The sequence below is a fragment of the Halichoerus grypus genome, chromosome 11 (assembly GCF_964656455.1).
Source record: "Halichoerus grypus chromosome 11, mHalGry1.hap1.1, whole genome shotgun sequence".
Classification (NCBI taxonomy): Eukaryota; Metazoa; Chordata; class Mammalia; order Carnivora; family Phocidae; genus Halichoerus; species Halichoerus grypus.
In genome coordinates, this window is record NC_135722.1 from 13,938,045 (window position 1) to 13,964,761 (window position 26,717).

General features: G+C 44.6%; 1 protein-coding gene across 1 annotated transcript in view; it reads right to left on the reverse strand.

Moving 5' to 3' along the window:
• Positions 1-526: 526 nt before the first annotated feature.
• Positions 527-26,717, reverse strand: part of PTPRJ (protein tyrosine phosphatase receptor type J) — a 164,078-nt gene continuing 137,887 nt past the window's right edge. The window contains exons 12-24 of the mRNA XM_078058003.1: positions 26,030-26,240; positions 25,791-25,915; positions 24,255-24,342; positions 22,522-22,563; positions 21,974-21,982; positions 21,787-21,874; positions 19,350-19,440; positions 17,388-17,461; positions 17,149-17,283; positions 14,349-14,468; positions 9,758-9,918; positions 8,419-8,554; positions 527-4,179 (exon numbers count right to left, since the gene is read on the reverse strand). Coding sequence (XP_077914129.1) covers positions 4,021-4,179; positions 8,419-8,554; positions 9,758-9,918; positions 14,349-14,468; positions 17,149-17,283; positions 17,388-17,461; positions 19,350-19,440; positions 21,787-21,874; positions 21,974-21,982; positions 22,522-22,563; positions 24,255-24,342; positions 25,791-25,915; positions 26,030-26,240 — 1,439 coding nt within the window. The 3' untranslated portion in view covers positions 527-4,020. The remainder of the gene's footprint in view (positions 4,180-8,418; positions 8,555-9,757; positions 9,919-14,348; positions 14,469-17,148; positions 17,284-17,387; positions 17,462-19,349; positions 19,441-21,786; positions 21,875-21,973; positions 21,983-22,521; positions 22,564-24,254; positions 24,343-25,790; positions 25,916-26,029; positions 26,241-26,717) is intronic.

The following is a 26,717-nucleotide window of genomic DNA, read 5'->3' on the forward strand; positions in this document are numbered from 1 at the left end:
CTGGATGTGTGTTTTGGGCTGAATTATGTCTCCCCAAAGTTCATATGTTAAACTCCTAACCCCAGTACCTCAGAATGTATTTGGAGATACGGTCTTTAAAGAGGTGAGTACAGTAAACATTAAGTCATTGGGGGGGGGGACGCCTTAATCCTTTATGACTGGTATCCAGATAAAAAGAGATTAGGACACAGACCCACATAGAGGAAGACCGTGTGAGGACAAAGGGAGAGGGTAGCCATCTGCAAACCAAGGAGAGAGGCCTCAGAAGAAACCAGCCCGCCAGCACCTTGATCTCAGACTTCAGGCCTCCAAAACTGTGAGAGAGGAAGGTTCTGTTGTTCCAGCTTCCTGGTCTGTGGCACTTTGTTGTGGCAGCCCCGCAAACAAAGACAAGGTAGAAAACCCAAAAGGGACACGTTGTTGTTAAAGATGCCCCAGTTACACGCCGGCCAGGACACTGCTTCGTAAATGAAATGCTGTGTCCATCAAGTAAAAAGTGGGGGGAAGAAAAGAAACAAAGGCACAATGTGTTGACATTTTTTATATTTGGTATTTGTGAGTCTTTTTAAAAAAATTTTTTTCAGGCCATTTTCTTCCTTAAAAAAAAAAAAAAGCAACCAACAGCAATCCTCTGTACAAGTATAACAAACATTAGAAATATGCATCATTCCAAAATAGTTACAAGAAAATTACAGTTTTAGAGTCCATATCAACACATCCTGTTCATATGTGCCCCCAAGGGAAAAAAGCTACAGTATGTCGAACACTTGACGGCTACAGTCTGAAAACTCAGAACTTGGACTTTTGAGGCAAATCAACATCAGTCGCCAAGACTCGTTTAGCTCAATAAGCACAACCCAGCACTGCAAAAGAAAACCAGGTTTTTTCATCTCAGATGAAAAGCAAACATGGATCAGCTGCATATTTGGCCCCCATCCCCCAGGAGCCTCTGACTCGATGAAGCCCAAATCCAGTGCAGTCAAATGTGCCAAAGTCCAGGCAGAGGTCACTACGTGCCCATGGGGAACAGACCCCCAAATGTCATTTTCCACTGGTCCCTGTGTCACCAGGTTTACCTCTGGAGGCAAACGTCCTTGCTCTTGGGAGAAGGTGGCAATGACCCAAATCCCCCAAACCAACTGACCATCAATCTTTCACGGATAACTCATCCCACCCTTGCTGTTTTTCTGTGTGCAACTGGCAAATATTAAAGCAGGGATGATCACACCATCTCCGTGATTCCACTGGACTCCACAAACTTTAGTTCACTGTTCCTGGGAGGCTTTGGGACAGAAGCTCAAAAGCACCTTCTCTTTTCTATGGCCAACCCCCAGCCCATGTGTCCTTTATATTTACACAAATTATCTTCCCTTTTCAATCACTGTGCTATAAATACCCTCACCACCCCCAGCGGCCCCAAATCCAGCCCTCTTCAGGATGCAAAGAAGCTTCGTGACCTTCGTCTGACCTGCCATGTGGAATCCAGACCTGTCTACCACAAGCCGCCTTCCCAGGATTGGGAATGACATCTGAGAGTGGCTTGCTAGGGCTGCTGCCCATTTCCCAAACCCGTATCAGGCAGAAGGGAGGAGGGTTTCTGGTTTTTTGTGTGTGTTTTTATACAATAGGTTTACAATTACTGTTGCTTTAACCTTTTAAAGGAATTTTTAGAGCCAAGTCCTTCCCTCTGATTTCTCCATGGCAGGGATGTAGGCAGGGCTGGGCAGAGCATCTCTGTTGGACTTGACACCCACACGCCCATCCCACTGACTTCCTGACAACTGAAGCGGAGAGGGGTATGGCCCACAGAACTTCTGCCCGGGGCAGGGGCCTCTCGATGCAGTCAGGGAACTCTCCGAGATCTGCGTGCATCGAGGGGCAGACCAGTGTGAAGGTTTGGAAGCCATCCACCCAAACCTGGCATCACTCAGCAGCATGGCTTCCCTGATGCAGACCCCAAGAGCCGAAGGCCCCCTCTGAAGTCGAGTCCAGAGGGCCCGCCCAGGCCCGTACCACCCATTCCTTTAAGGGCCCAATGCTGAATGAACTGCTTGCCACGAAAGAGAGCAAAGGATTTGGCAAAAAGTGCAATTTCTCTGTGGGAAGGAAGCTCTCCCCAGACACGACACCGTCACCACCTCTCCTTTTAATCCTTTCAGTACCTCAAAGGGAAAAGGGGGACAAAAGACGTACAAGCGCTAAACCTCCGAACTGAATCAAGGGCTTTCGGTTGTGGTTCACCCTTCATAACCCACTAGCATGTCCAGTCAGCTCTCAAAGTGTCAGAGTGAGGAACATGGCAGGGTCAGGAGACGGGCTCCCCCAGGTCAACGGTGACCAGCGTACTCGGGAGAAGACCCCGCTCCCGTTTTCACTCGGACACAATGGTCCTAAGTTTACAGCAGGATTTATTACTGTGGAAAATGGCCACAGGATTCCAGGGACTTGGTAATTCCTTCATAAGACCTTATATACTTCATTGCCTATAGGAGGATAAACACAAAACTTCTTCAAAATATAACCTGAGCCACAATATAAAATAAAAAGAAACAAATCCTTTCATGTTAATGCCTTGAGAAGTTTACAGATTATGTACCAATAAAATAAATCCACGTAAATTCTGAAATTCTTGGTGGATACAACACCTGAAGCAAAAAAAAAAAAAAAAAATTAATCTACATTAAAAAAAAATCAAAGTAATTACAGCAGCAGTATAGTGAAAAGAGGTTTTAAAAATAATTACATCTTTGATACAAATTCAAACTTTGTACACCTCAATTCAAAGGAATGACTGTTTTAAGAGTTTAGTATATATATATACAGTAGATATGGATGTGTGTCCCTGCAGAGAGACTAAAGCCAGTGGACTCTGAGGGAGGAGGGATTAATCAGACACTGTTTTCACACTGAAGCGTTCACAGATTGCCACGCTTTTAAACAGACACACCCACATATACACGGACACGTGGACACACATAAAATGCCAACCTGAGTAAAACATCACTAAAAACCTAGAGCATCATGAATCACTAAGTCACATATTGCACCTTTAAATAATCCTTCTTACCAAATACAGAAACAAGAAAAAGGATAGAACAGGGACAAGAAAAAGGAGATTATGTCACTGTAGGGTTCCTCTGCTTCCCTCCCCACCCACCCCCCAGAAATTCTCAAGGTGATACCTGGTTTCCACTCTCACTCAACCAATGGGCTGAAAATGTGGCCAACAGAAGTGTCTTTGGGGAAAAGGGAAGGGAAAAGGGAAGAAAGAATAGAGCACAAAACAGGGGAGAGGAGAAGTGGAGGGGGAGGGGGAGGCCTCCTCTAGTCAAATGAGAACAGGAATGTTACTGAGAAGGCTGAATCTTGGATACTAAACTACTGTTTAAATATTCCGTATATTCCAATTATGAGATTCAATACAAAAATAGAGATATCTACTGAGTGTCGCCTGTGGAAGCATAATTCAGAAAAGGCACATGTTCAAATAGAAAACCCAGGCAGAAGAGGCACCACGTACCCCTCCCTACATGATAATCATCCACAACTATGTATTTTCCATCAGCTAGATTCCAAGATACAGTAGGTAAAAATAGACCTCTGATACTTAAAATATATTCAACCCAACACAATCCTGGCTTTAGCATGTGAATCATATAAAATAGTCTTTTTTAAAAAGAATCTGTTTTGAAAAAGAAAAAAAAAATCATAGCTCGCTTTTCCTGGTGTTCCGTAATTCTCTAGAAAAAAAAAAAAAAAACCAAAAAACAAAAAGTGAACTCATCCCATTGGTGATCAGGAATGTCGTTGATTAGCTCACCACCTATCCACAGCCCCTGACAGCCCCAACTTCTCATCTGTCATGTCATACATGTGCAACCTCACACCCTCAAATTAGTTCTAACAAAACAGAACAAAGAATTAAGATATTAGACATATAAAAACATGTCCACATCGGGGCATTTTCCTTTGCTGTGGGTGTGACGGTCTGGGTAACTCCAGAAATGTCTGACTTTGGAATTAGGCGATATAACCATTTGTCTTTCCAAACGCAGTCACGGGTGCAAGGTTTTCATAGATTGTCATTGCGGTTGTGTTCTGGTAGATGAGATCTACTTTTGAGTCCTTCTGGGATCTGATAATATCCAAAACACACTGGTTGAGGAAAACATACTGGTCCTGTAGAAGAGTAAAAGGAGAAAGCAAATGAGCAGCGGTCCCAGAGATTATTAGCACCCAAGGCTATTTTCAGATTACCACCATTCCCCCAAACCCACCGACCCCCCAGTGAACAGTTCAAGCTGACGTTTATCAAGAGGCCGCCACATTCTGGTGAAATCTGAAACCACAGAGAGCAAGATTCTCATCATCAATCATTCTTAACCAGAGGGACATGCTCCCCACACTTCCCCTCCCCAAGGAGGAGCCCCAGAATCTTGGGAAAGAGCAAAGAATGAATGTGGAGGAAATAATGCACATGTATATTCAAACAAGAAAAAGTCCAACAAGAATTACTTGGTCAGCGAGCATGTGCGGTGTAAGGAGTAAATTGTGATTCTCAACAGAGGGGACGGGTTAAGGGGGATAAGCGGGGTAGAGTGAGGTGCGGACAACCCTCAGGCAAGCTTGTCAGAATCTGCAGGTAGCCATTAAAAAGAGGAAGAGGAAGAAGAGGTATATGCTGACACAAAGATATCCATGATGCTTTAAGAGAAAAAAAAAAAATCACAGTGCAGCATTACATATAAAACAGGATCCAATTTTTTAAAAATACTCTGTGTTAATATCTAAAATATATAAAGAACCTATACAATTCAACATCAAAAAGAAAAAACAATCTGATTAGAAATTGGGCAGAGGCAATGAGATACCACCTCACACCAGTCAGAATGGCTAAAATTAACAAGTCAGGAAATGACAGATGTTGGCGGGGATGCGGAGAAAGGGGAACCCTCCTACACTGTTGGTGGGAATGCAAGCTGGTGCAGCCACTCTGGAAAACAGTATGGAGGTTCCTCAAAAAGTTGAAAATAGAGCTACCATATGATCCAGCAATTACACTCCTGGGTATTTACCCCAAAGATACAAAAGTAGAGACCCGAAAGGGTACGTGCACCCCGATGTTTATAGCAGCAATGTCCACAATAGCCAAACTGTGGAAAGAGCCAAGATGTCCATCAACAGATGAATGGATAAAGAAGATGTGGTATATATATACAATGGAATATTATGCAGCCATCAAAAGGAATGAGATCTTGCCATTTGCAACGACGTGGATGGAACTGGAGGGTATTATGCTGAGCGAAATAAGTCAAACAGAGAAAGACATGTATCATATGACCTCACTGATATGAGGAATTCTTAATCTCAGGAAACAAACTGAGGGTTGCTGGAGTGGTGGGGGGTGGGAGGGATGGGGTGGCTGGGTGATAGACACTGGGGAGGGTATGTGTTCTGGTAAGCTCTGTGAATTGTGCAAGACTGTTGAATCTCAGATCTGTACCTCTGAAACAAATAATGCAATATATGTTAAGAAAGAAAAAAAGAAGAAGAAGAATGTAGCAGGAGGGGAAGAATGAAGGGGGGGAAATCGGAGGGGGAGAAGAACCATGAGAGACGATGGACTCTGAAAAACAAACTGAGGGTTCTAGAGGGGAGGGGGTTGGGAGGATGGGTTAGCCTGGTGATGGGTATTGAGGAGGGTACGTTCTGCATGGAGCACTGGGTGTTATGCACAAACAATGAATCATGGAACACTATATCTAAAACTAATGATGTAATGTATGGGGATTAACATAACAATAAAAAAATTAAAAAAAAAAAAAGAAATTGGGCAGAGGACCTGAATAGACATTTTTCCAAAGAAGATACACAGATGGCCAACAGACCCATGAAAAGATGCTCAATATCGCTCATCATCAGGGAAATGCAATCAAAACCACAATAAGATATCACCTCTCACCTGTCAGAATGGCAGGAAAAAAAAAAAGACAAAAAACAACAAGTGTTGGCAAGGATGTGGAGAAAAGGGAACACTCGTACACTGTTGGTGGGAATGTAAATTAGTGCAGTCACTGTGGAAAACAGTATGGAGGTTCCTCAAAAAAATTAAAAACAGAAATACCATTATGACCCAGTAATCCCACTACTGGGTATTTACCCAAAGAAAACAAAAATACTAATTGAAAAAGATAGATGCACCCCTATGTTTACTGCAGTATTATTTACAGTAGCCAATATATGGAAGCAACCTAAGCATCCACTGACAGATGAATGGATAAAGAAGATGTGGTATAGATCTACAATGGAATATTACTCAGCCATAAAAAAGAATGAAATCTTGCCATTTGTGACAACATGGATGGATCTAAAGGGTATTATGCTAAGTGAAGTAAGTCAGACAGAGAAAGACAAATATCGTAAGATTTCACTTAAACGTAGAATCTAAAAATTGAAACAAACAAATGAAAGGCAGAAACAAACCTATAAATACAGAGAACTGATGAATGCCGGGGGGGGGGATGGGCAAAATGGGGGAGGGGAGTGGGAGGTACAGGCTTCCAGTTATGGGATGAATAAGCCACGGGGGTAAAAGGTACAGCATAGAGAATATAATCAATGGTATTGTAATAGCGTTGTATAGTAAGATGGTAGCTACACTCGTGGTGAGCATAACTTATCATACAGACTTGCGGAATCACTATGTTGTACCCCTGAAACTAAAGTAACATTGTGTGTCAACTGTACTAGCCATAAATATACATATATATATGTGTGTATATATATATATATATATTCTGTGTGTGGGTACACATGTGTTTTTCTACAGATGTACATAAAGAAACCTATAATGAGGGGCGCCTGGGTGGCTCAGTCAGTTAAGCGTCTGCCTTCGGCTCAGGTCATGATCTCAGGTCATGAACTGCAGTCCCTCATCGGGCTCCTTGCTCAGCAGGGAGCCTGCTTCTCCCTCTGCCTGCCGCTTCCCCTGCTTGTGCTCTCTCAAATCTCTGACAAATAAATGAATAAAATCTTAAAAAAAAAAAAAAAGAAATATTATTTTAAAAAAAAAGAAACCTATAATGATATATACAAACTGTAAGCATTGGCTACCTCTAGGGAGTAGGATTGGGGAAGAAGAAGTAATAGAGAAAAATATATTCCATATAATCCTGTTTTGTTAGATGTTTTAAGATGAACAAGTTTACAGGGTCCCTGGGAGGCTCAGTTGGTTAAGCATTTGACTCTTGATTTCAGCTCAGGTCATGATCTCTACCCTGCATGGGGCTCCACACTGGGGGCATGGAGCCTGCTTAAGATTCTCTCCTTGCCCCTCCCCCTGTTCCCCCCCCCAACACCTGCTCACACACGCATGCTCTCTCTCTCTCAAAAAATTTTTTAAAATAAAATAAAAAATAAAAAGATAAACAAGTTTACATTATTTTCAAACTACAAAAGAAAAGGAACAAGAAAAGAATTTGTAGGCAGGTATAAGATTTCTGTGTTTCTCAAAAGGGGATAAAAGACTGAGTCCTACTCTACATAATTATAGCAGAAAAAAGAAAATCTCTCTTCTGACCAACAAAGAGATGAATTCCATTCTTTCTACCACAACCGAGCCACTCACCCCAAAGCACACAATGTACCCAGGCCTCCAGAACATTCCCTGCTAGACTCAAAAACACAGCCCATATTCATGGAGTTCTAAATTGGTACGGGGAGACAGCCCGATACAAAATTAATATTCTGCTCTCATCCCAGTCAAGGCACATTCACCCCTACAGCATCGAGGAAAGCTATTTCCCAATATATTGTTGAGAACATGACTCGAAAACAATGTTTTTCAGAACATTTCAGGGAAAGCCGAATCCAACAGTCTTACCCAACTGACACTGTAGATATTAAGCATTCATCGTCTCAATTGGCCAGCCCCCCCCATAGCTATGATAATTGACGTGTAATACTTGCTCGGCTGGGTGAGGATAAACAGCCTATTAACACAGCAACATTACGCCATTTCATTCACATCGTTAACATCTGATGAGTCCATTCATGAGCTTATTTTAAGGATGGTCAGACCTTCTTAGAAACAAAGCATGATAATACCAGCTTTATGAGTTTAAAACCCAGAAGCCAAAGTTCAGATTATTTGATGAGTTAGTAGCCTCAAGGTAGGGAGTCCTGATATCATCGTGGTTTGTACTATTCCGTTGCTGATAACAGTTGCCACCATCTCGCTAGATCAGATCATTCAATCACACATCAGTTAAGGATGTTAAAGAAATCCAGTGTTACTTCACAGCCCAGAGCCAGAAAGATGTAGAAGGGTGAAATCTTTTAACTCAAGTATGTGACATGATGCAACGTTTTAAAAACGGATTGGAAAAGCAGCCTGCCAAACACAGAGCTTGGCCTCACCTCTGTTTGCACCATTAAAGGCCTGTGCATTCGAAGGTCATACACAATCCCATACACATCCACCATGTTCTCATTCTCTATCTGGTAGATAAGACGATCAATGGCAATGAACGTGCCTGTCCTTCCAACCCCAGCACTGAAGAGAAAAAGAAATGAGCACATCACCATGGGTTACTCTAATGTAAAACTCCCAAATGTCCCCACTGTACATGTCAACGCCCAGGATCATTAAACATTTGCTCAACTGACATCTTGGCAAGTCGCAAGGCATTAGCTTGGGATTGGGACCCAAACCCTAAAGTTCATTTTGAGTCAAATGCCACAAATAAAACATGTTGCTAGAGCCTCTTGAATCTCAGTTTCGTTCAAGTTACCATAATAACCTAGGATGGCAAGTTTCATCAACTTATTCCCCACAGGACAACAAAGCCCCTCTTTTCTTCTGTCCTGAATTAATTTCTTTAGCTTAAAAGCTAGTGTCTTATTGTTCTGGGGGGGAGGGTAAACTTTTTCTGTAAAGGATCAGATAATAAATATCTTTGGCTTTGCAGACAAAATGGTCTCTTTCTGCCATTATAGCATGAAAGTAACTATAGACAATACATAAACAAATGAGTATGGCTCTGTTCCAATAAAACTTTATTTACAAAAACAGGCAGCCAAAGAGCTTGTGGTGATGGTTTCACAGGAGTATATACCTCCAAACTCATGAACTTGTATACATTAATTTATATACAGGTTTTGTATGCCAAAAAATATTCATTAATAAATAAATAAAATGAATTAGAACTATGTGTTCCAACTTTGTTAAGTAACAAACCAAAATGCTGAATGAAGAAAGGAGGTTGCAGAATGATATATATATCATAAAATATGGTAAAAGTTTAAAGCTATATAAAACCCATAGATATATATATGAAATAAAATACAAAAGCATGCAAAGGAATGATTCAGATCCACTTTAGGACCACGTTTAACTGTGTAAGAAGGAGACTGGTAAGTAGAGGCTTTATATCTGTAAGATCTTATTAACAAAAAAAAATACATGACCTCACGTTATACTTTATTAGATTATTACTCTCTATTTTTGTAAGGTTGAAATATTTTAGTAGCAAATGTTATAAATAAGAAATAAATTACAATACATTGTAGTTTTAAAAAAAATAGAGGCAATCTACCAGATCTGGCCCATGGATTATAGTTTGCCAACCCCTGTTCCAGTCCCTGGTCCCTTATCCAAACCTTTCTTGAATCTGCAAACACCTACTGCATTCCCTCGTATGCCTTCCTTTTCTAATGGGACATTTGAAATGTCACACGCGGAGTGCCATCTGCATACCTGCAATGAACCAGAATGGGTGACTCAGGAGGACTCTGCTTCATGTAGTCACGAACAAGGTACCGAAAGTTGATGAGCAGGTCAGTGGTGTCAGGAACACCGTGGTCCGGCCAGGAAGTGAAATGGAACTGTCGCAGAGGGTGACTCTCACTTGTCTGGATCTAAAAGCCAAGAAAAGAGGTAAGCGTCCGAGAAGGCCAAGTGAAATGGAGCCGTCCCTGGATGCTGGGCCATGCGGGACGGCTGACAGGTGGCTCAACAGGACTGGTTACAACTAAGGATTGCAACTTCACATTGGTACAACCGCTGATAAAGTGCTTGCCCAGACTGTGACGTGCTCATCCAGTCCCACAATATGCCCAAGGAGGAGGGGTTTTTATCCTCCTCTAAAGATTCCGAAAAGGGAAGCGACTCCCCCACACTGAGCTCAGACACAGCACAAGTGCTTCGTCCTCTGATCCTGAGTTCAGACCCTCCTTTCCTACCTACTACTACTACAGGTGCCTGCCAGTCACGTACTCACAGTCTTAGGGCTGCACCTCCGTAGAGCTTCAGGAAGCCCATCCCTGAGCCCACCTGGGAATGTCATCAACCAAAACACCAAAAATGAATTACACCGATACAGCTCTGATCATAAGAGTCTTTGGGGAAAGAGCTGCCTCACAATCCACATGCCTTCCGGAGAGTCTCATGAAGCAGCAGGTAACTAGTGAGCACTAGTAAGTATTTAGAATTGCAGGAGTTTGAGAAAAGGAACACCCCCCATTAAAAAAAAAACACACATCTAGGGGCGCCTGGGTGGCTGAGTCGTTAAGCGTCTGCCTTCGGCTCAGGTCATAATCCTGGGGTCCTGGGGTGGAGCCCCGCATCGGGCTCCCAGCTTATTGGGAAGCCTGCTTCTCCCTCTCCGGCTCCCCCTGCTGGTGTTCCCTCTCTCGCTGTGTCTCTCTGATAAATAAAATCTTTAAAAAAAAAAAAATCTATTTCAACATGAGACAGACAATAGAAAGTGGATCTTGTTGTAACCGAGTTAGTTATGACACAGACTGGTTTCCTACCACAGACCAAAACAGGTACCACCCAGGCTGGACCATTCCTGTCCCATTTTAGCTGTGCTCATTATACCCAGCCCTGGACACTGACCTCAGCCTCACACCTACAGCTAGACTGTAGGCATTTCCATCTCCTTTATGAAAGCCACCTTTTGAGGCTTATTTTTTTAACATATATACATTACAAAAGCAGTGCATTCACATTGTTCAAAATATGGAAAAGAGTAGAGAGAAAAGGCAGAGTGAGGGAGCGGGTACTGTGAAATCTCATACACACAAAGGTGACATTCACAGATTTAACCAAAAGTATTCATCCAAAGAAGGAAAGCAGCTGTGTGAGATGAACGGACAGGCAGGGGTAGGGGGAGGTCAGACTTTTCAGCATTATCTCTGCAGAGGGGCCAGGGGGCTCAGGTTAGGGGTGACAGTCAAAAGAAACTTTTAGTTCTATCTGCTGTGGAAGTTCCCACTTTTTTCTTTTTTTAAAGATTTTATTTATTTAGTCAATCAGAGAAAGACATGTATCATATGACCTCACTGATATGAGGAATTCTTAATCTCAGGAAACAAACTGAGGGTTGCTGGAGTGGGGGGTGGGGTGGGAGGGATGGGGTCGCTGGATGATAGACACTGGGGAGGGTATGTGCTATGGTGAGCGCTGTGAATTGTGCAAGACTGTTGAATCATAGATCTGTACCTCTGAAACAAATAATGCAATATATGTTAAGAAAAAAAAAAAGAAGATAGCAGGAGGGGAAGAATGAAGGGGGGGAAATCGGAGGGGGAGACGAACCATGAGAGACGATGGACTCTGGAAAACAAACTGAGGGTTCTAGAGGGGAGGGGGGTGGGAGGATGGGTTAGCCTGGTGATGGGTATTAAAGAGGGCACATTCTGCATGGAGCACTGGGTGTTATGCACAAACAATGAATCATGGAATACTACATCGAAAACTAATGATGTAATGTATGGTGATTAACATAACAGTAAAAAATTAAATATTAAAAAAAAAAGATTTTATTTATTTGCCAGAGAGAGACACAGTGAGAGAGGGAACACGAGCAGGGGGAATGGGAGAGGGAGAAGCAGGCTTCCCGCGGAACAGGGAGCCCGATGCAGGGCTCGATCCCAGGACCCTGGGATCATGACCTGAGCCGAAGGAAGACGCTTAACGACTGAGCCACCCAGGCGCCCCTGTGTTCCCACTTTTAAAAAGGAAAATATATTCATGCATCTTGTGTAATTAAAAAGGAGTCGTAGGGGAAAAAAAAGTAGTATTTTACTAAATGCCATGTGGTATCCTGGAATCATTCGATCCTGGAACAGGAAAGGGCTTTAGTGGAAAATGTGAAATCCAAACGAAGTCTGGAGTTTAGTTAACAAAAATGATAACATCGTGGTAATTTTGTTTAAATGATGTGGACAAATCCACCCATGATCCCCCTCCCGCAAGGGGATTCCCCTCCCCAAGCACTGAAAGCAACTGAGGATAATCCGGTCTGTTTAAAATGGGTGAAATCTAGGGCTCCTGGGTGGCTCAGTTGGTTAGGCGACTGCCTTCGGCTCAGGTCATGATCCTGGAGTCCCAGGATCGAGTCCCGCATCGGGCTCCCTGCTCGGCAGGGAGTCTGCTTCTCCCTCTGACCCTCCTCCCTCTCATGCTCTCTGTCTCTCATTCTCTCTCTCTCAAATAAATAAATAAAATCTTTAAAAAAAAATAAATAAATAAAATGGGTGAAATCTATAGAAATAAGCGTATTATGAGGGTTTCTCAAGCACTGGGAACTGCATCAGTGTGTGAGAACAGCTTTGACAGTCCCTTCAGGGCAGGAATTGAAATATTAATTGAAGCCAGGACCTCTGAGACACAGCAATCAGTAAAGAATTAACACTTAATATACTATCCTGTATGCATAACTTATGGACTCCTCAAGGATCATTCTTGTAAATGAGAACCTAACCCACCAACCCCCCATAAAAGTCAACTCCACTGAATCTACTCCCAGGCTTTTCTTTGGTGCGTTATTCGCAATATGCATAAAATTTTCTCTCCTGGTATGTTTCACTTAATTGCAATCTCACGTCTCCCCTTGGTAATTATGCATTCTACGCAGCCATCACTTCTAATAGCTAAAGAATGATACACTGACTAGATAACCTATAGTTTAGTTATCTATTCTCCGAAAGCTAGATATTTGAACGGGCTCCAAATCTTCCCTCCATTATAAATAATGCTGAGATTCCTCTTTGTGAATAATAAGTCTTGTCCTATATTTCAGATTATTTCTTTAGGACAGACTCTCAAACGTGGAACCACCAGATCAAACGAGAATGGTCATTTTTATATTTTTGATATAAACAGCAAAGGGTTATACCAATTTACATGCCCACCAAAAGATATCAATGTAGCTTCATTGCCTCTATTTCTAAACACCCTTAAGAAAAAGGACACATAAACTGTCTTCCTGAAGTGCCTACACCAGGTAATTGGATTTTTTTTTTTTTCAGAACTTTTGGGGGGGGTGAGGCCATGTGTATATGCCCAGAAATCCTATTAATGTAACTACTCTCATAAACTGCTCCCAACTGCAAATTGCCACTCCTGATGTCAGATTTGCAACCAAATAATCCAAAAGGGCCTCCGTTTATAACAAAAACTCTATAAACAAGTCACCTGAAAGTGGAAGTTAACAGTTGCTGCTGCTGAGCCATGCTCCCAAGATTCATCTCATTCAGGAATAACGTACGATTAACAAAAACAAAAACAAAACAAAACAAAACAAAACACCAGACTGATAAAAACAGAGCACAAGCTGGTGGTTGCCAGAGGGGAAGTGGGTCAGGGGACAGGCGAAAGAGGTGAAGGGGACTAAGATGTACAAACTCCCACTTACAAAATATATAAGTCCTGGGGATGAAGAGTACAGCATAGGGAATAGAGTCAATAATGTAGTTATGACGTTGTATGGTGACAGATGGTGACTACACTTACCACAGTGAGCACCACGTAAAGTATATAATTGTTGGGTCACTATGTTGTACGCCTGAAACTAACATAATATTATATGTCCACTACACTTCAATGAGGAAAAAAAATAAATAACATAAACTTCCTCTTAAGAAAGTAAAGCTAAGGGGCGCCTGGGTGGCTCAGATGGTTAAGCGTCTGCCTTCAGCTTGGGTCATGATCCCGGGGTCCTGAGATCGAGCCCTGCATCGGGCTCCCTGCTCAGTGGGGAGCCTGCTTCTCCCTCTCCTTCTACTGCACCCCCTGCTTGTGCTCTCTCACTCTCTCTATAAAATAAAGAAATAAAAATCTTTAAAATAAATTTAAAAAACATGTATTTAAAAAAAAGAAAAAAATGTAAAGGTAAGGGTTGCTTTAGAGTGTATGTAGATAGTTTCATTTTGTAAAAAGAGAGCAAAAGTATTTTTTGAATCATAAAAAAATATATTGGTTAATATCAACCTAAAAATATCACCCCAAACTGATATATGGTCCTCTTATCTGAGACCTATCCATCTGGCCTCTTACTTACATTTTTCACCGTGAAGTCTCTGATGGTCCACTCTGGAAGAACAACTTCTGATGTCATTGCCACCGTTATGTCCCCATAGTCCTGAGCCTGCTTGGAAGGCCAGTACTCCTCACATTTGGTCTAGAATAAAATTGCATTTTTATATAAAAAGTCAGGTCACACCGTCTGCCATCACTAAAGCCTCCCAAGGGAAACCGGATATTGAAAACTGGTGTCAGAGTCTGGGTCGGCCCTTTAGTTGGGTTCTGTTTGACTCCAAAGATTGTTTTTTTAATTTAGAATTATTGCCAACTCTTTTAAGATTGGGAGGTTTCTCATAAAAATCCAGATTTCTGGCTTCTCTTGAGAACTCAGAAGATCTGGCCCACCCTGAGCCCCCATTTCTGCATGAAAATGGATTTAGAGCAGAAGAGCCACTGTCCCTTCTCTGAGGACACAGTCCCAGCCAGCTCCCTTTGGCCCCGACAGCAGCCAGCCCACAACTGTCCACCGAACTAAACTCAGACTGACCCATAACCCCATGCAGCTAGAAGAAATGAGGACTTTCCCCGATACTTTTAGACCCACACTAATTACAATACAAATACAGACACCAAGAAAGAGAATCAAATTAAATCACTCCGGGTCTTTGATTTCTATAAATCGGTGGGCAGATGTAAACAGAAATAAAAATCAGGAAACATCTGCTCTCCAAGAATATCTGAATCCCTAATTTGGCAAACGACTTAATACACACACACACACACACACACACACACACACGTTTCCCCCCTCCTCTCCCCTTTTCCAAGGTGTGCTCACTGCGGGTGGCTTCCAAACCTGATTATCGGACTCACCCCTGGGAGGTCTGTTTTGCTTTAAAAACAGATGCCCGGACCCCACCTCCAGAGCTTGTGAGTCTAGCTGGGGACCCGTATTTGTTAAAAAAGATCCCAGTTTCTAGACCACTGCTCCCAGAAAGAACACAGGACTTGGAGACACGATGACATGGAGCTGATGCTCTCAGCTCAGCCTCTTCCCAGCTGGGTGTCTGTTGCTACCTTGTGGGCAAGTTCTTAAACTCTCTGAGGCTCCTCACTGATATGAGGAATTCTTAATCTCAGGAAACAAACTGAGGGTTGCTGGAGTGGGGGGTGGGGTGGGAGGGATGGGGTGACTGGGTGATGGACACTGGGGAGGGTATGTGTTCTGGTAAGCGCTGTGAATTGTGCAAGACTGTTGAATCTCAGATCTGTACCTCTGAAACAAATAATGCAATACATGTTAAGAAAGAAAAAAAGAAGAAGAAGAATGTAGCAGGAGGGGAAGAATGAAGGGGGGGAAATCGGAGGGGGAGAAGAACCATGAGAGACGATGGACTCTGAAAAACAAACTGAGGGTTCTAGAGGGGAGGGGGTTGGGAGGATGGGTCAGCCTGGTGATGGGTATTGAGGAGGGCACGTTCTGCATGGAGCACTGGGTGTTATGCACAAACAATGAATCATGGAACACTATATCTAAAACTAATGATGTAATGTATGGGGATTAACATAACAATAAAATTAAAAAAAAAAAAACTCTCTGAGGCTCCGTTTCCCCATCTATCCAATAATTATAGAGGAGCCTTGTCATAGGAAAGAAATAATATAAATGGAGTAAATTCACTGGCTCCCTTCCCTTTGCACCCAGAGCCAGTAAATCCACTTCTCTCCTGCCTTAAGATAAACAACAGCCCATCTAAATTCATCTTCTTCGTGTTCCCCATTAATTTAACTACATGATTGTCATCTGTCTAACGGATATCTATGAGAATGTTCCATGGGCAAGGCCCTGGGCTCAACAGCACCATAAAGTTTATTTGCATTCATAAACAAAGTTCTTTTGTTTGTGTGAAGCCTGTTCACTGGATGCAAGGAAGTGAAGCAGAACACAAACTTCTGTATCACAAGCCACGTGAAGACGGGAACCACTGTTACTGCTCATTGTTATCTTTCCCTCTCCCAGCCCCAGCACCTAGCACAGCACCTTACACATCCTTGGGGCAGGACAGACAGCTGCTAAATTAAAGTGAAATGAAGAATATTAAAAGGGGAGAGCGGAGACTTATCTGGGGAGGAGTCTGAGATCTGGGGTAGAGGAAGGGTTCCAGTGCTAAAAATTAGGTTTGATCACCAAGCTAGTCGAATCCCTCATCTCCCGGATGAAGATGCTGGCTGGTTAGAGACACAAAGGGCCCCCATTCCCAGCACTGAGATAACCAGAGCCCCAGGAGCTTTGCGAGGAGCTAACCCCACTCCCACGACTTGTAACTCTAGCAGCAGTGACCTCGTGAGTAGAGAACATTGATGTTTATCCACAAAGGAAGGTAACGATAAAATACTTTAAAAAAAAAAAAAAAGATATGTTTAAACTTTTCTCTTAGAGGAGAAAAAGACAGAAAACAAGTTTTTAAGAATAGAGGTGCTGGTGTTTTGGGGGAGTGTTTTCTTTAAAAAGGTAAATGCTGGGCGCCTGGGTGGCTCAGTTGGTTAAGCGACTGCCTTCGGCTCAGGTCATGATCCTGGAGTCCCGGGATGGAGTCCCGCATCGGGCTCCCTGCTCAGCGGGGAGTCTGCTTCTCCCTCTGACCCTCCTCCCTCTCGTGCTCTCTGTCTCTCATTCTCTCTCTCGCAAATAAATAAATAAAATCTTTTAAAAATAAAAAATAATAAATAATAAATAATAAAAATAAAATAAAAAGATAAATGCTTAAGATACCCTTTCACCACAGTCAAAATGAACGCATTAATTTTATTTCATAATTTAAATAAAAGATACTTACCCTTCCCTGTTCGACACATTTGGTCAACATAACAATGGCATATACATTTTTCTCCCAAACCATACGCCAGAAATCTTTCAAAGTGTTGGGCAAAGGCCCTTGTGTGGCAATAAAATCTTTCTTGGAATGGTAGCCCTAGAAAATGGAAAGCAACCCAAATTCAGTGTCAAAGACACAAGGAGGAGCCCTGAAGATTTCATTCGAACAAGCGGTGCTCTGAGCTCCTCTCTCCCACTTACGGGCATGTAGTTGGCATTGACGTAGTCATCAGCTGAGTGGGTCTGGACGGAAAGCTTGACACGGGAAATATCATCTACGGCATTGAGAGAAAAAAGGTCCTCATTAGAAGCAAATGTGTGAGGAGAGTTACATACAAGAGAGAAAAGTATAAAATGGCAACACAGGGGCTCCTGTCACATCCTGAAGGTGTGACACGTAGCATTTTACGGAGATGACCTTCCTTGACCCTTAGAGTCAGCCCAAGTGACTGGCACAGAGGAGTCAGGCAATTACCCAGCAGAGCTACTCAGCAGCAGAGCCAGGATTCGAACCCGGGCAGCCTGGAGCCAGGGCCCAAGCTCCTCATCATGCCAGACCTCCTTCTTGGACAACACCAGCCTACTGCTGTTAGCATCCTTGGGTGTGTGTCATGAGCCACAGGATGCACTGAGCAATTTTATTTATTCCTCAAAACCACCCTTCCAACTTTTGTGTCCATTTTACAAATGAGGAAACTGAGGGTCAGCGAGATGAAGCACTGATGTCTGGTCAAGGGCACTCAGAATTCAAATCTAGTGCCCTTTCCACGAGGGAAAGGTTTGTATACTTTCTCTATTCTCATACAGTACTGAATTCAAGGATGAACTGAATATGTAAGACTACTATGGGTGGGAAGATCTAAAACACAAAGTCCTTGTGCTTTCATCTTAAAAACGCACACACAATTTATCAGTTGCGTATAAACACTACAAAAAAAAAAAAAAATGCACACACAAGCCTGCCCAACTCAAGAAATGAAATAATAAGGTTAGAATTTCAAATGTCAGGTTGAGAAATCAGCATCACCACCTGCGTTTCCCTGTCTTTGGCTACAGACCATCTCATCCTCCCCTGGACAAAATAACACGCCAGTTCTAAACTCAGTGACCAACATGAGTTTCAGCCCAAAACTCTCCCAAACTCTGGATCTGAAAATCTCTGCAACATTCACAAGAACAGGCCAATGATCCTGAGTTAACCGTGGATGGGCAGTGCTGAGGCAGATCCCACCAGCCTGATTTTGAAAGCATTTTTCCTGGAACAAGGGTCAATGTCTGCTGTCAATACAAGGAGGGATGGTAGGGGGCATGAAGAGAAAGAAGGCAGAAGCTAAAAAATCCTGAATCTAAACAGAAGTTAATGTTTTAGACCGGAAAAGAAAAACACAGCTTCAAAGAAAAAAGACAATGTCTCTAAATGTCCTCGTGGAAAAATTATCAGCAGAGCCTATAAATTACAGCAAAATCAGAACACAGCTGCAATCTATTGATAACTTCTTCATGCCCTAATTCCCACCCAAAAGAGAGACCACAAAGAACTTTCTGTGGAGGAGGGTTTACATTTCATCTCAATGGATGATGTGATAAATAATTCTCATTTTAAACCCAGTTTGTTGTTATCCCCGTCCATTAGGCAGACATTGTTACTTCTCAATATGTGAATTCAAATACAAGTCATATTTAGCTGTGGAATGCACTCATCAGCCCACCAGAGATGTATCTGGACAAGCAGAAAGCGTTCCTCCCTGCCTGTCCTCCTCCTACTCCCTTCCTTTGCAGAACAATATTAGCTAAAATAAGGGGCTTTAAGATAGAGGGGATAATAGCATAGACTCTGGCCCTTTCCCTGAAAGAAATGATAGACCAAATCCAAAGCCTGGGCTGCCATGGCCATCTGGGTGACTCTGGACCAATCACCTAGCTACCCTGTGCCTCATTTTCCTCATCTGCAAAACGAATATTCTACTGCCTACTTCATGAGGTTCTCCTCAGGACTGGATTCAATGCAATATGCCTAAATACAGGGCTTAGCACCCCGCAGGGGACTCATGAATGACTGTGGACGTGGCTAGTCAGCATCTTGATCCCACTCTCCTCCACTGTTAGAGGTGCGGCGGCCAGTGACAGAGAAAAGGGAAGATTGTGTGGAAAAAAACAACTTACAGGGCAGAACATTATTATAGCGATTCTTTCCTCTATTCTCAGCCAGTTCTGCCGCATATTTAGGTAGACTAATTCCAACGAGCTTCAGATCCTGAAAACAAAACAAATGAGTTGTCCGTTTATTTAGTGCCCGGATATCACTTATACTAAGCACAGAGCATGACAAAGTGGGAATGCAGAGGTGTTCGGGGTTAAACTGTGTCCACCAAAAAGATAAGCTGAAGTTCCAATCCCTGGGACCTGGGAATGCACCCTTGTTGGGAACTTTGGTCTTTGTAGCTGTCATCAAAAGAAGACGAAGTCATCCTGGAGTAGGGTGGGCGCTTCATCAACAGGACTGATGTCCTTGTAAGAGGAGAAGGGACACCAAGATACAGACACATGGGGGGAGCCGGCCATGCTGAGATGAAGGCAGGCAGAGGAGTTAGGCTCCCACAAGTCAGGAATGCCTGGGGCTTCCAGAAGCTGGCCGAAGCCCGGCAGGATCCTCCCCTAGAGGCTTCGGACAAGGCAGAGCCCTGCCAACACCTTGATTTTGGACCACTGGCTTCCAGAACTGTGAGAGGTTAATTCACTGTTGCTTGAAGCCCCCCAGTCTGTGGTGCTTTGTTATGGCAGCCCATGGGAACTAACGCAGAGGTTCAACTGCAAGAGAAAGGATAGAAGGCAAGAAATCCTTGCCCTCCAGGAGCTTACAACCTGGGAGGGGGGTGTAGGCGAAAATAACTAACGTTACAATGAGGCAGAACTAAATAAATGCTGGACGTCGGGGACAATCAACACATCACAGATGAAACAGACCCAAAGACAGAGAATTTACGTCCTCCTGAGCTGTGCTTTGAGTAGGTTGAATGGCGGCCCCAAAAAAAGCAGGCCCACGTCCTAACTCCCGCAACCTGTGGCTGTGAGCTTCTTTTGGAAAAGAGTCTTGGCAGATGGATTTAAGTTGAGAATCTTGAAGAGAGGTCATCCCGATTCTGTGGGTGGGCCTCAAATCCAGTAACAAGTGTGCTCACCCAAGACACCCCTAGGAGAGCCACAGAGGGGAGGAGGAGGCCACAGAGCGGAGACGCAGCCCCAAGCCACAGAACACCTGGAGCCACCCACATCGGAAGAGGCAAGGAAGGGGTCCCCCCCCACCGAGAGCTGGAGGGAGCCCTGCTCTGCTGACACCTGACTTTGGACTTAGTAGAGCCTTTGTTTTAAGCCACCAGTTTGTGGTGATTTGTTATGGCAGCCATAGGAAGCCAACGCAAATGGTGAGGAGATTCGACCGAGGCAGAGACAGCAGTAGTGGAGGTGTGCGGAGGGCAGCAGGGCAGGGCAGGGAGGGCAGCAGGGCGTGTGCAGAGGGCAGCAGGGTGTGTGGGGAGGGCGGCAGGGCAGGGAGGGCAGCAGGGCAGCGTGGGGAGGGCAGCAGGGCAGGGCAGGGAGGGCAGCAGGGCAGAGAGGGCAGCAGGGCGTGTGTGGAGGGCAGCAGGGCAGGGCAGGGAGGGCAGCAGGGCAGCGTGGGGAGGGCAGCAGGGCAGCGTAGGGAGGGCAGCAGGGCAAGGCGGTGAGGGCAGCAGGGCAGGGCAGGGAGGGCAGCAGGGCAGGGAGGGCAGCAGGGCAGCGTGAGGAGGGCAGCAGGGCAGCATAGGGAGGGCAGCAGGGCAGGGCGGTGAGGGCAGCAGGGCAGGGCAGTGAGGGCAGCAGGGCAGGGCAGGGAGGGCAGCAGGGCATGTGGGGAGGGCAGCAGGGCGTGTGGGGAGGGCAGCAGGGCAGGGCAGGGAGGGCAGCAGGGCAGCGTGGGGAGGGCAGCAGGGCAGCGTGGGGACGGTGAGTGTGCATGGCCGTTCTGAGGGAGGGGCTCCAGGCTGGTGGGGGTGGTAGCACACGGGGACGGAAGCACAGAAACTCCTTCCACAGCACTTCACATAATGCTCAGGAATGGACCTGGGCCACGGCCCCCCATGCCAGACCCCACAGCTGCCCAATTACTCCAGTTAACAGGCCTCAGGCTCCGCGGGGAGCCTCCTTCTCCCTCTCCCTATCCCCCTCCCTCCTGCTTGTGCTCTCTCTCTCTCTCTGTCAAATAAATAAATAAAATCTTTAAAAAAAAAAAAAAGAAGAAGAAGAAGATAGCAGGAGGGGAAGAATGAAGGGGGGGAAATCAGAGGGGTAGAAACTGGGAAATGCCCAGTTTCTCTCCCTCTCTCTGCATAATCTGCATTTCTCAACGAGATTAAACACACAAAGCACTAGCAACAGAGGTACATCTAAGTGCTCCCAGCCCTCACGGCCACAGTGAGACCCCTGGGGGACACACAAGAGCTCCTCTCCCCTCTAAGAGCGCCGCCTCTCACCCAGCGCTTTTCCCATGCAACAAAAATGGGTGGTTTCCCAACTTTCAGAGACAGGTAAAGCAATTAAAAATACATTATTTACAATCACGTACTTCATATTCTTCTGCAAACCCACAGTTGGAGTCCGCTTGTTGTTTCTTAAAGTAGGCCTCGAAATTCTCCACTTTGATTAACTTGGATCTAAGAAAACAGAACAACTTAGGACTTTTTTACATTCCATAATGTTCACGCTCAAAACAGAAAAATACAAGGTATTAAAAAATTAAAGCAGCTACTCACTTTTTAGGTCTTCATCATGGAAAGGGAAAGGAAAAAAAAAAGCCATTAGAAACACCGACTCAATCATGACTCTAGAAATGATAGTAAACATCTTCCCAAAAGAACAAAAACCATAGTAATAAATGGGGGAGGGAGGGTCACTATAATGTTATTTACAAAACACTGAAATATAAATCAGGAAATCTCACTTCTAGATCCTCTCATGTAACTCATTGGCTTTGTGACTTCCAACGAGGTCTTCTCCTAGATATTGATAACCCATTTCTTTTTTCTTAAAAATCACAAAATACATATTTATTGGTAGAATATGGAAGTAAGGTTTTACTTGCCTTAGTAGAACATGGCAAGGAAGCTACTAGCTTCAGGAGACTAATAAACATAGATTCCTTCCAGAAAAACAAAGCTGGTAAGAACTTCTGGATGATCATGGCCAAATGTGTCAGTCAGAAAAAATGACAGCAAGTTCCACCAAAACTTCTCTAGATAGTCACTGAACAGATTGGAGGATTAAATGTCTTCAAATAAAGCTCGTAACTCCAGAGACTTACTTAATTTGAGAAAAGGATACTTCATTATTCTTCGCATCTTTCCTGTTTTAAAAGAAACAAAGACCCATTAAGACCGAAAAAGGGTAATTCTGGGCTTTTCCCCTTTCATGTATCTACAAAATGCCTTTTTTATATTTATGACACTAAATCCTGTTCCCTAACACTAAGCTTAGAGGTCTAGGCAGCAAACCCTGGTTACAAATCTGTGAAGTAACTCTCATACCATCCAAAAGTATGGAATAATCTTGCTCAGGCCACTGTTAGAAATATCTTTGGGTAAATGTGTATCAGCAGCATGACCCTTTTGTAAAGCCAGAGTCATTTTTTCATACTGATCTTTGAGAAAGGCTTCCTGATAAGTTAATGGAATAAACCAGAAAATATCTCCACTATAGGAAGAGTGGTGGGGCTCCTGGCACTCTCCTGCATTGCTGGCTAAACCCCATATTGGTGTTTAAAAAAAAACAACAACAAAAAACCCACCTTCTGGAGGGCAATTTGTCAGTATGTATCAAAACTGAGGGGCACCTGGGTGGCTCAGTGGGTTAAGCATGTGCCTTTGGCTCAGGTCATGATCCCAGGGTCCTGGGATCGAGCCCCTCATTGGGCTCCCTGCTCCGCGGGGAGCCTGCTTCTCCCTCTCCCTATCCCCCTCCCTCCTGCTTGTGCTGTCTCTCTCTCTCTCTGTCAAATAAATAAATAAAATCTTTAAAAAAAAAAAAAGAAGAAGAAGAAGATAGCAGGAGGGGAAGAATGAAGGGGGGGAAATCGGAGGGGTAGACGAACCATGAGAGATGATGGACTCTGAAAAACAAACTGAGAGTTCTAGAGGGGAGGGGGGTGGGAGGATGGGTTAGCCTGGTGATGGGTATTGAGGAGGGCACGTTCTGCATGGAGCACTGGGTGTTATGCACAATGAATCATGGAACACTATATCTAAAACTAATGATGTAATGTATGGGGATTAACATAACATAATTAAAAAAACTAATGATGTAATGTATGGTGATTAACATAACATAAAAAAAATAAAAAATAAGAAGACCTGCCTCCTAGAGCCCCATGAATACGAGAGCTGATGGAAAACACAAATCCAGGCACCCAGTAAGCGCTCAAAACAGAGATGCTGCTATTTTTACTATTTACGCACCGTACTTATTTAACGCTCCTCGGTGTCACATCACAGATCGTTGTAGACATCGAAGCTGCCCATCTGCTAGTCAGACAGCGTGTGTTCAAACTTACCAACTCTAAATGAAATCTCTGAACACCACACAACTGACCCGTGAACCAGAAGGCACGGTTTCCAGGGAGCAGCCTACAGCACGGTGTTTGCCGCGACCTGGTGCTGGCCGGGGCTGCGAAGAAGTAGGACTGGCCAGTCCGTAGAGAGTGTGGAGGACGGGGACGTGGGGGCCCAAGACACCAGTCCTTCCAACTGTGTGAATGTCTGAAATTTTCCATAGTAAAAAACTCCCTTAAAAAGTAGAGTATGGGGCGGGGGGAGGCCTGGGTGGCTCAGTGGGTGAAGCATCTGCCTTCGGCTCAGGTCATGATCTCAGGGTCCTGGAATCGAGCCCCGCATCGGGCTCCCTGCTTGGCGGGAAGCCTGCTTCTCCCTCTGCCACTCCCCCTGCTTGTGCTCTCTCTCTCTCTCTCGCTGACAAATAAACAAAGAAAATCTTAAAAAAAAAAAAAAGTGGGGTACTATCATCAACATAAACAACAGTCACCTTTTCTTTCTCCAGAAGATGAAGCCTCCCACAGCCACAATTACCAGGGCACCAAAGATGCACCCGAACACTGCTCCGCAGATGACACCTGAGAAAAGTCCAAACGGGAGGCACTTAGAAGGTGCTCGCGAACTAATAATACACTGCATGTTAATCGAATTTAAATAAAATCGAGTTTTTAAAAAGAAAAAAGATGTTCACAAACAACCAGCCCAGAGTCCTCAAATCAGAACGTGTGTGTGTGTGTGTGTGAAATACCTTTGGACATAAAATTAGTCTAGGCATTTGGGAGCCAGGTTCCCAGCCCCAGCCCACCTCTAACGGGCTGGTCTTGAGAAAGTCTTGGCTCCCCTCCCCTCAGGTTCCTCAGCTGCAAATGTAGGGAACTGGGCTGTCTGTGATTTTTGAGTTGTTCTTACTGCTGATGTCCTTCTTCAAATGAAATTGCATGCAGCAGCCCAATATATAACACAGAAAACCAGGCAGAAACGCTCTTGTGGAGGTAGGGTGGGGGCGGGGAGGGTGTCAGGACTGGAGCGACCCCTGTTTAAAAGCCACTAGACAAGGGAGAAGAACCATGAGAGACGATGGACTCTGAAAAACAAACTGAGGGTTCTGGAGGGGAGGGGGGTGGGGGGATGGGTTAGCCTGGTGATGGGTATTGAGGAGGGCACGTTCTGCATGGAGCACTGGGTGTTATGCACAAACAATGAATCATGGAACACTATATCTAAAACTAATGATGTAATGTATGGGGATTAACATAACAATAAAAAAATTAAAAAAAAAAAAAAAGCCACTAGACAAAATGTTCCCCACGGTTCCTGCTGCCTCTGATTCTGCGGGACTAATGCCCCGTACGAGCAGAAGGACCTACAGCACTGTGCTCAAGTGACGTAAAACCCATGTGTTTACTGGGCAAGGGGGTGGGGACTCCCTGAACTTTGCTCCTGGGGCTTCTTTCCCGAAGCCAACAACTACCAAGTATAAAAACCAGACAAACTAACGAACCAGTTGATCACTTTGTCTCCGGCTTGAAGGTATATACCACCCCCCTGCGTCCCCGAGGCTCCCGAATCACTTCATTCTGTGTGACAGAGGACAGGCGTGCTTGACAAGGAGTCTGAGGCCGGAGTGTCAGGCCTGCGTCTACGCAAGTCACTGCCCCTCTCTGGGCCTTCACAGCCTCATTTCTCAGAGAGGAGCTGGACAAGATGACTTCTGTGGCTCCTTCTGACCCTCACGTTGGAAGGTTTTATGCTCTGAAAGTCAAATGGTGTGCCTGGCACGTGGGCACACAAATGACCACACTGAGAAAAAAGGACTAAATGTGTTTGCAGAGTGGAAGGGCAACCGGCATGGGGGGGGGGGGGGCGGGCGCCTCCTTCCAGGAAGCGGAGGTGGGTCTTGGTGGCCACGTGACATCTCAACTTCTGGGAGGAGCGACCAGCCCTCCCAGGGAGCCAAGGGAAGCATGCGGACACCGGAAGCAAAACCCCCGCTGAAATGTTAACAGCACTGTTGTTCTTTCTCTACCTGGATCCTGGGGCAAGAACACTGCATCTGAATAGGGACCGAAGGACACGTAGCTCTCGGCCCCATCTATGAGTCCGTTACTGTGAGGGTTAAAGGTGATGTTGGTGAAGCCGGCCACACAAGCCCTATGGGATGACAAGAAGGAAAGAGGTAGCTGAGACGTGGCCACCACCCCAGGCATGGAAAGCTTTGCACTCACGAGGCTCAGCCCCAAAGGGCAAGAACCACTAGGCCATTACCGATAGGAGCCCAGGGGTTCCAGCTTCCCATTGTAATAACCGTGCGTGGTTGACTCATTCCCAACATCGACTTCGTATTTCAAGACTTCAGCCAAGCCCTGAGAACGTCTCTTTTCTTCTGTTGTTATGAGGTATGTCACGTAAGTGTCTGAGGCCCCCTTTTTGAAATCCTCATACGTATATCTCAAAACATCTGCAGACGGGTGAGCAGCTAAGAAAGGCACACAGGGAGAAAGTCATAAGCAAGTGATTGCCGACAGAGATAAGTTTCCCGGAACGCATCTGAATAATGGCATAGACCCTGGGCAGTAATGGTGAGAGCTGCCATCTCTCACATGTGTGCTCTTGTGTCAGGCTTTACTTATACCAAGTTCTACGTGCCTTACTTACTTAATCTCTGTGCACTAAACAATAGTCACTGACAGTAGTCTTCTCACGTGGGTTTACTACCCCCATCTTACAGGTGGGAAAATGAAGGCACGGAAAGCTAAAAGGACCTGGGCCCAAGGCCACACTGCATACACGGTGGGGTTGATTTCTAACCCAGACCATCAACTTGGCATGTGCGGTCTCATCCACCACAGGCTGGTATTGGTCACTCTGGTCACTCTGAAATATTGCCTCCTCCATTCAGCGACATCTAAGCTTGGATTTTGCTGAAAACCTTTGCCACAAAATGACTTGAAAC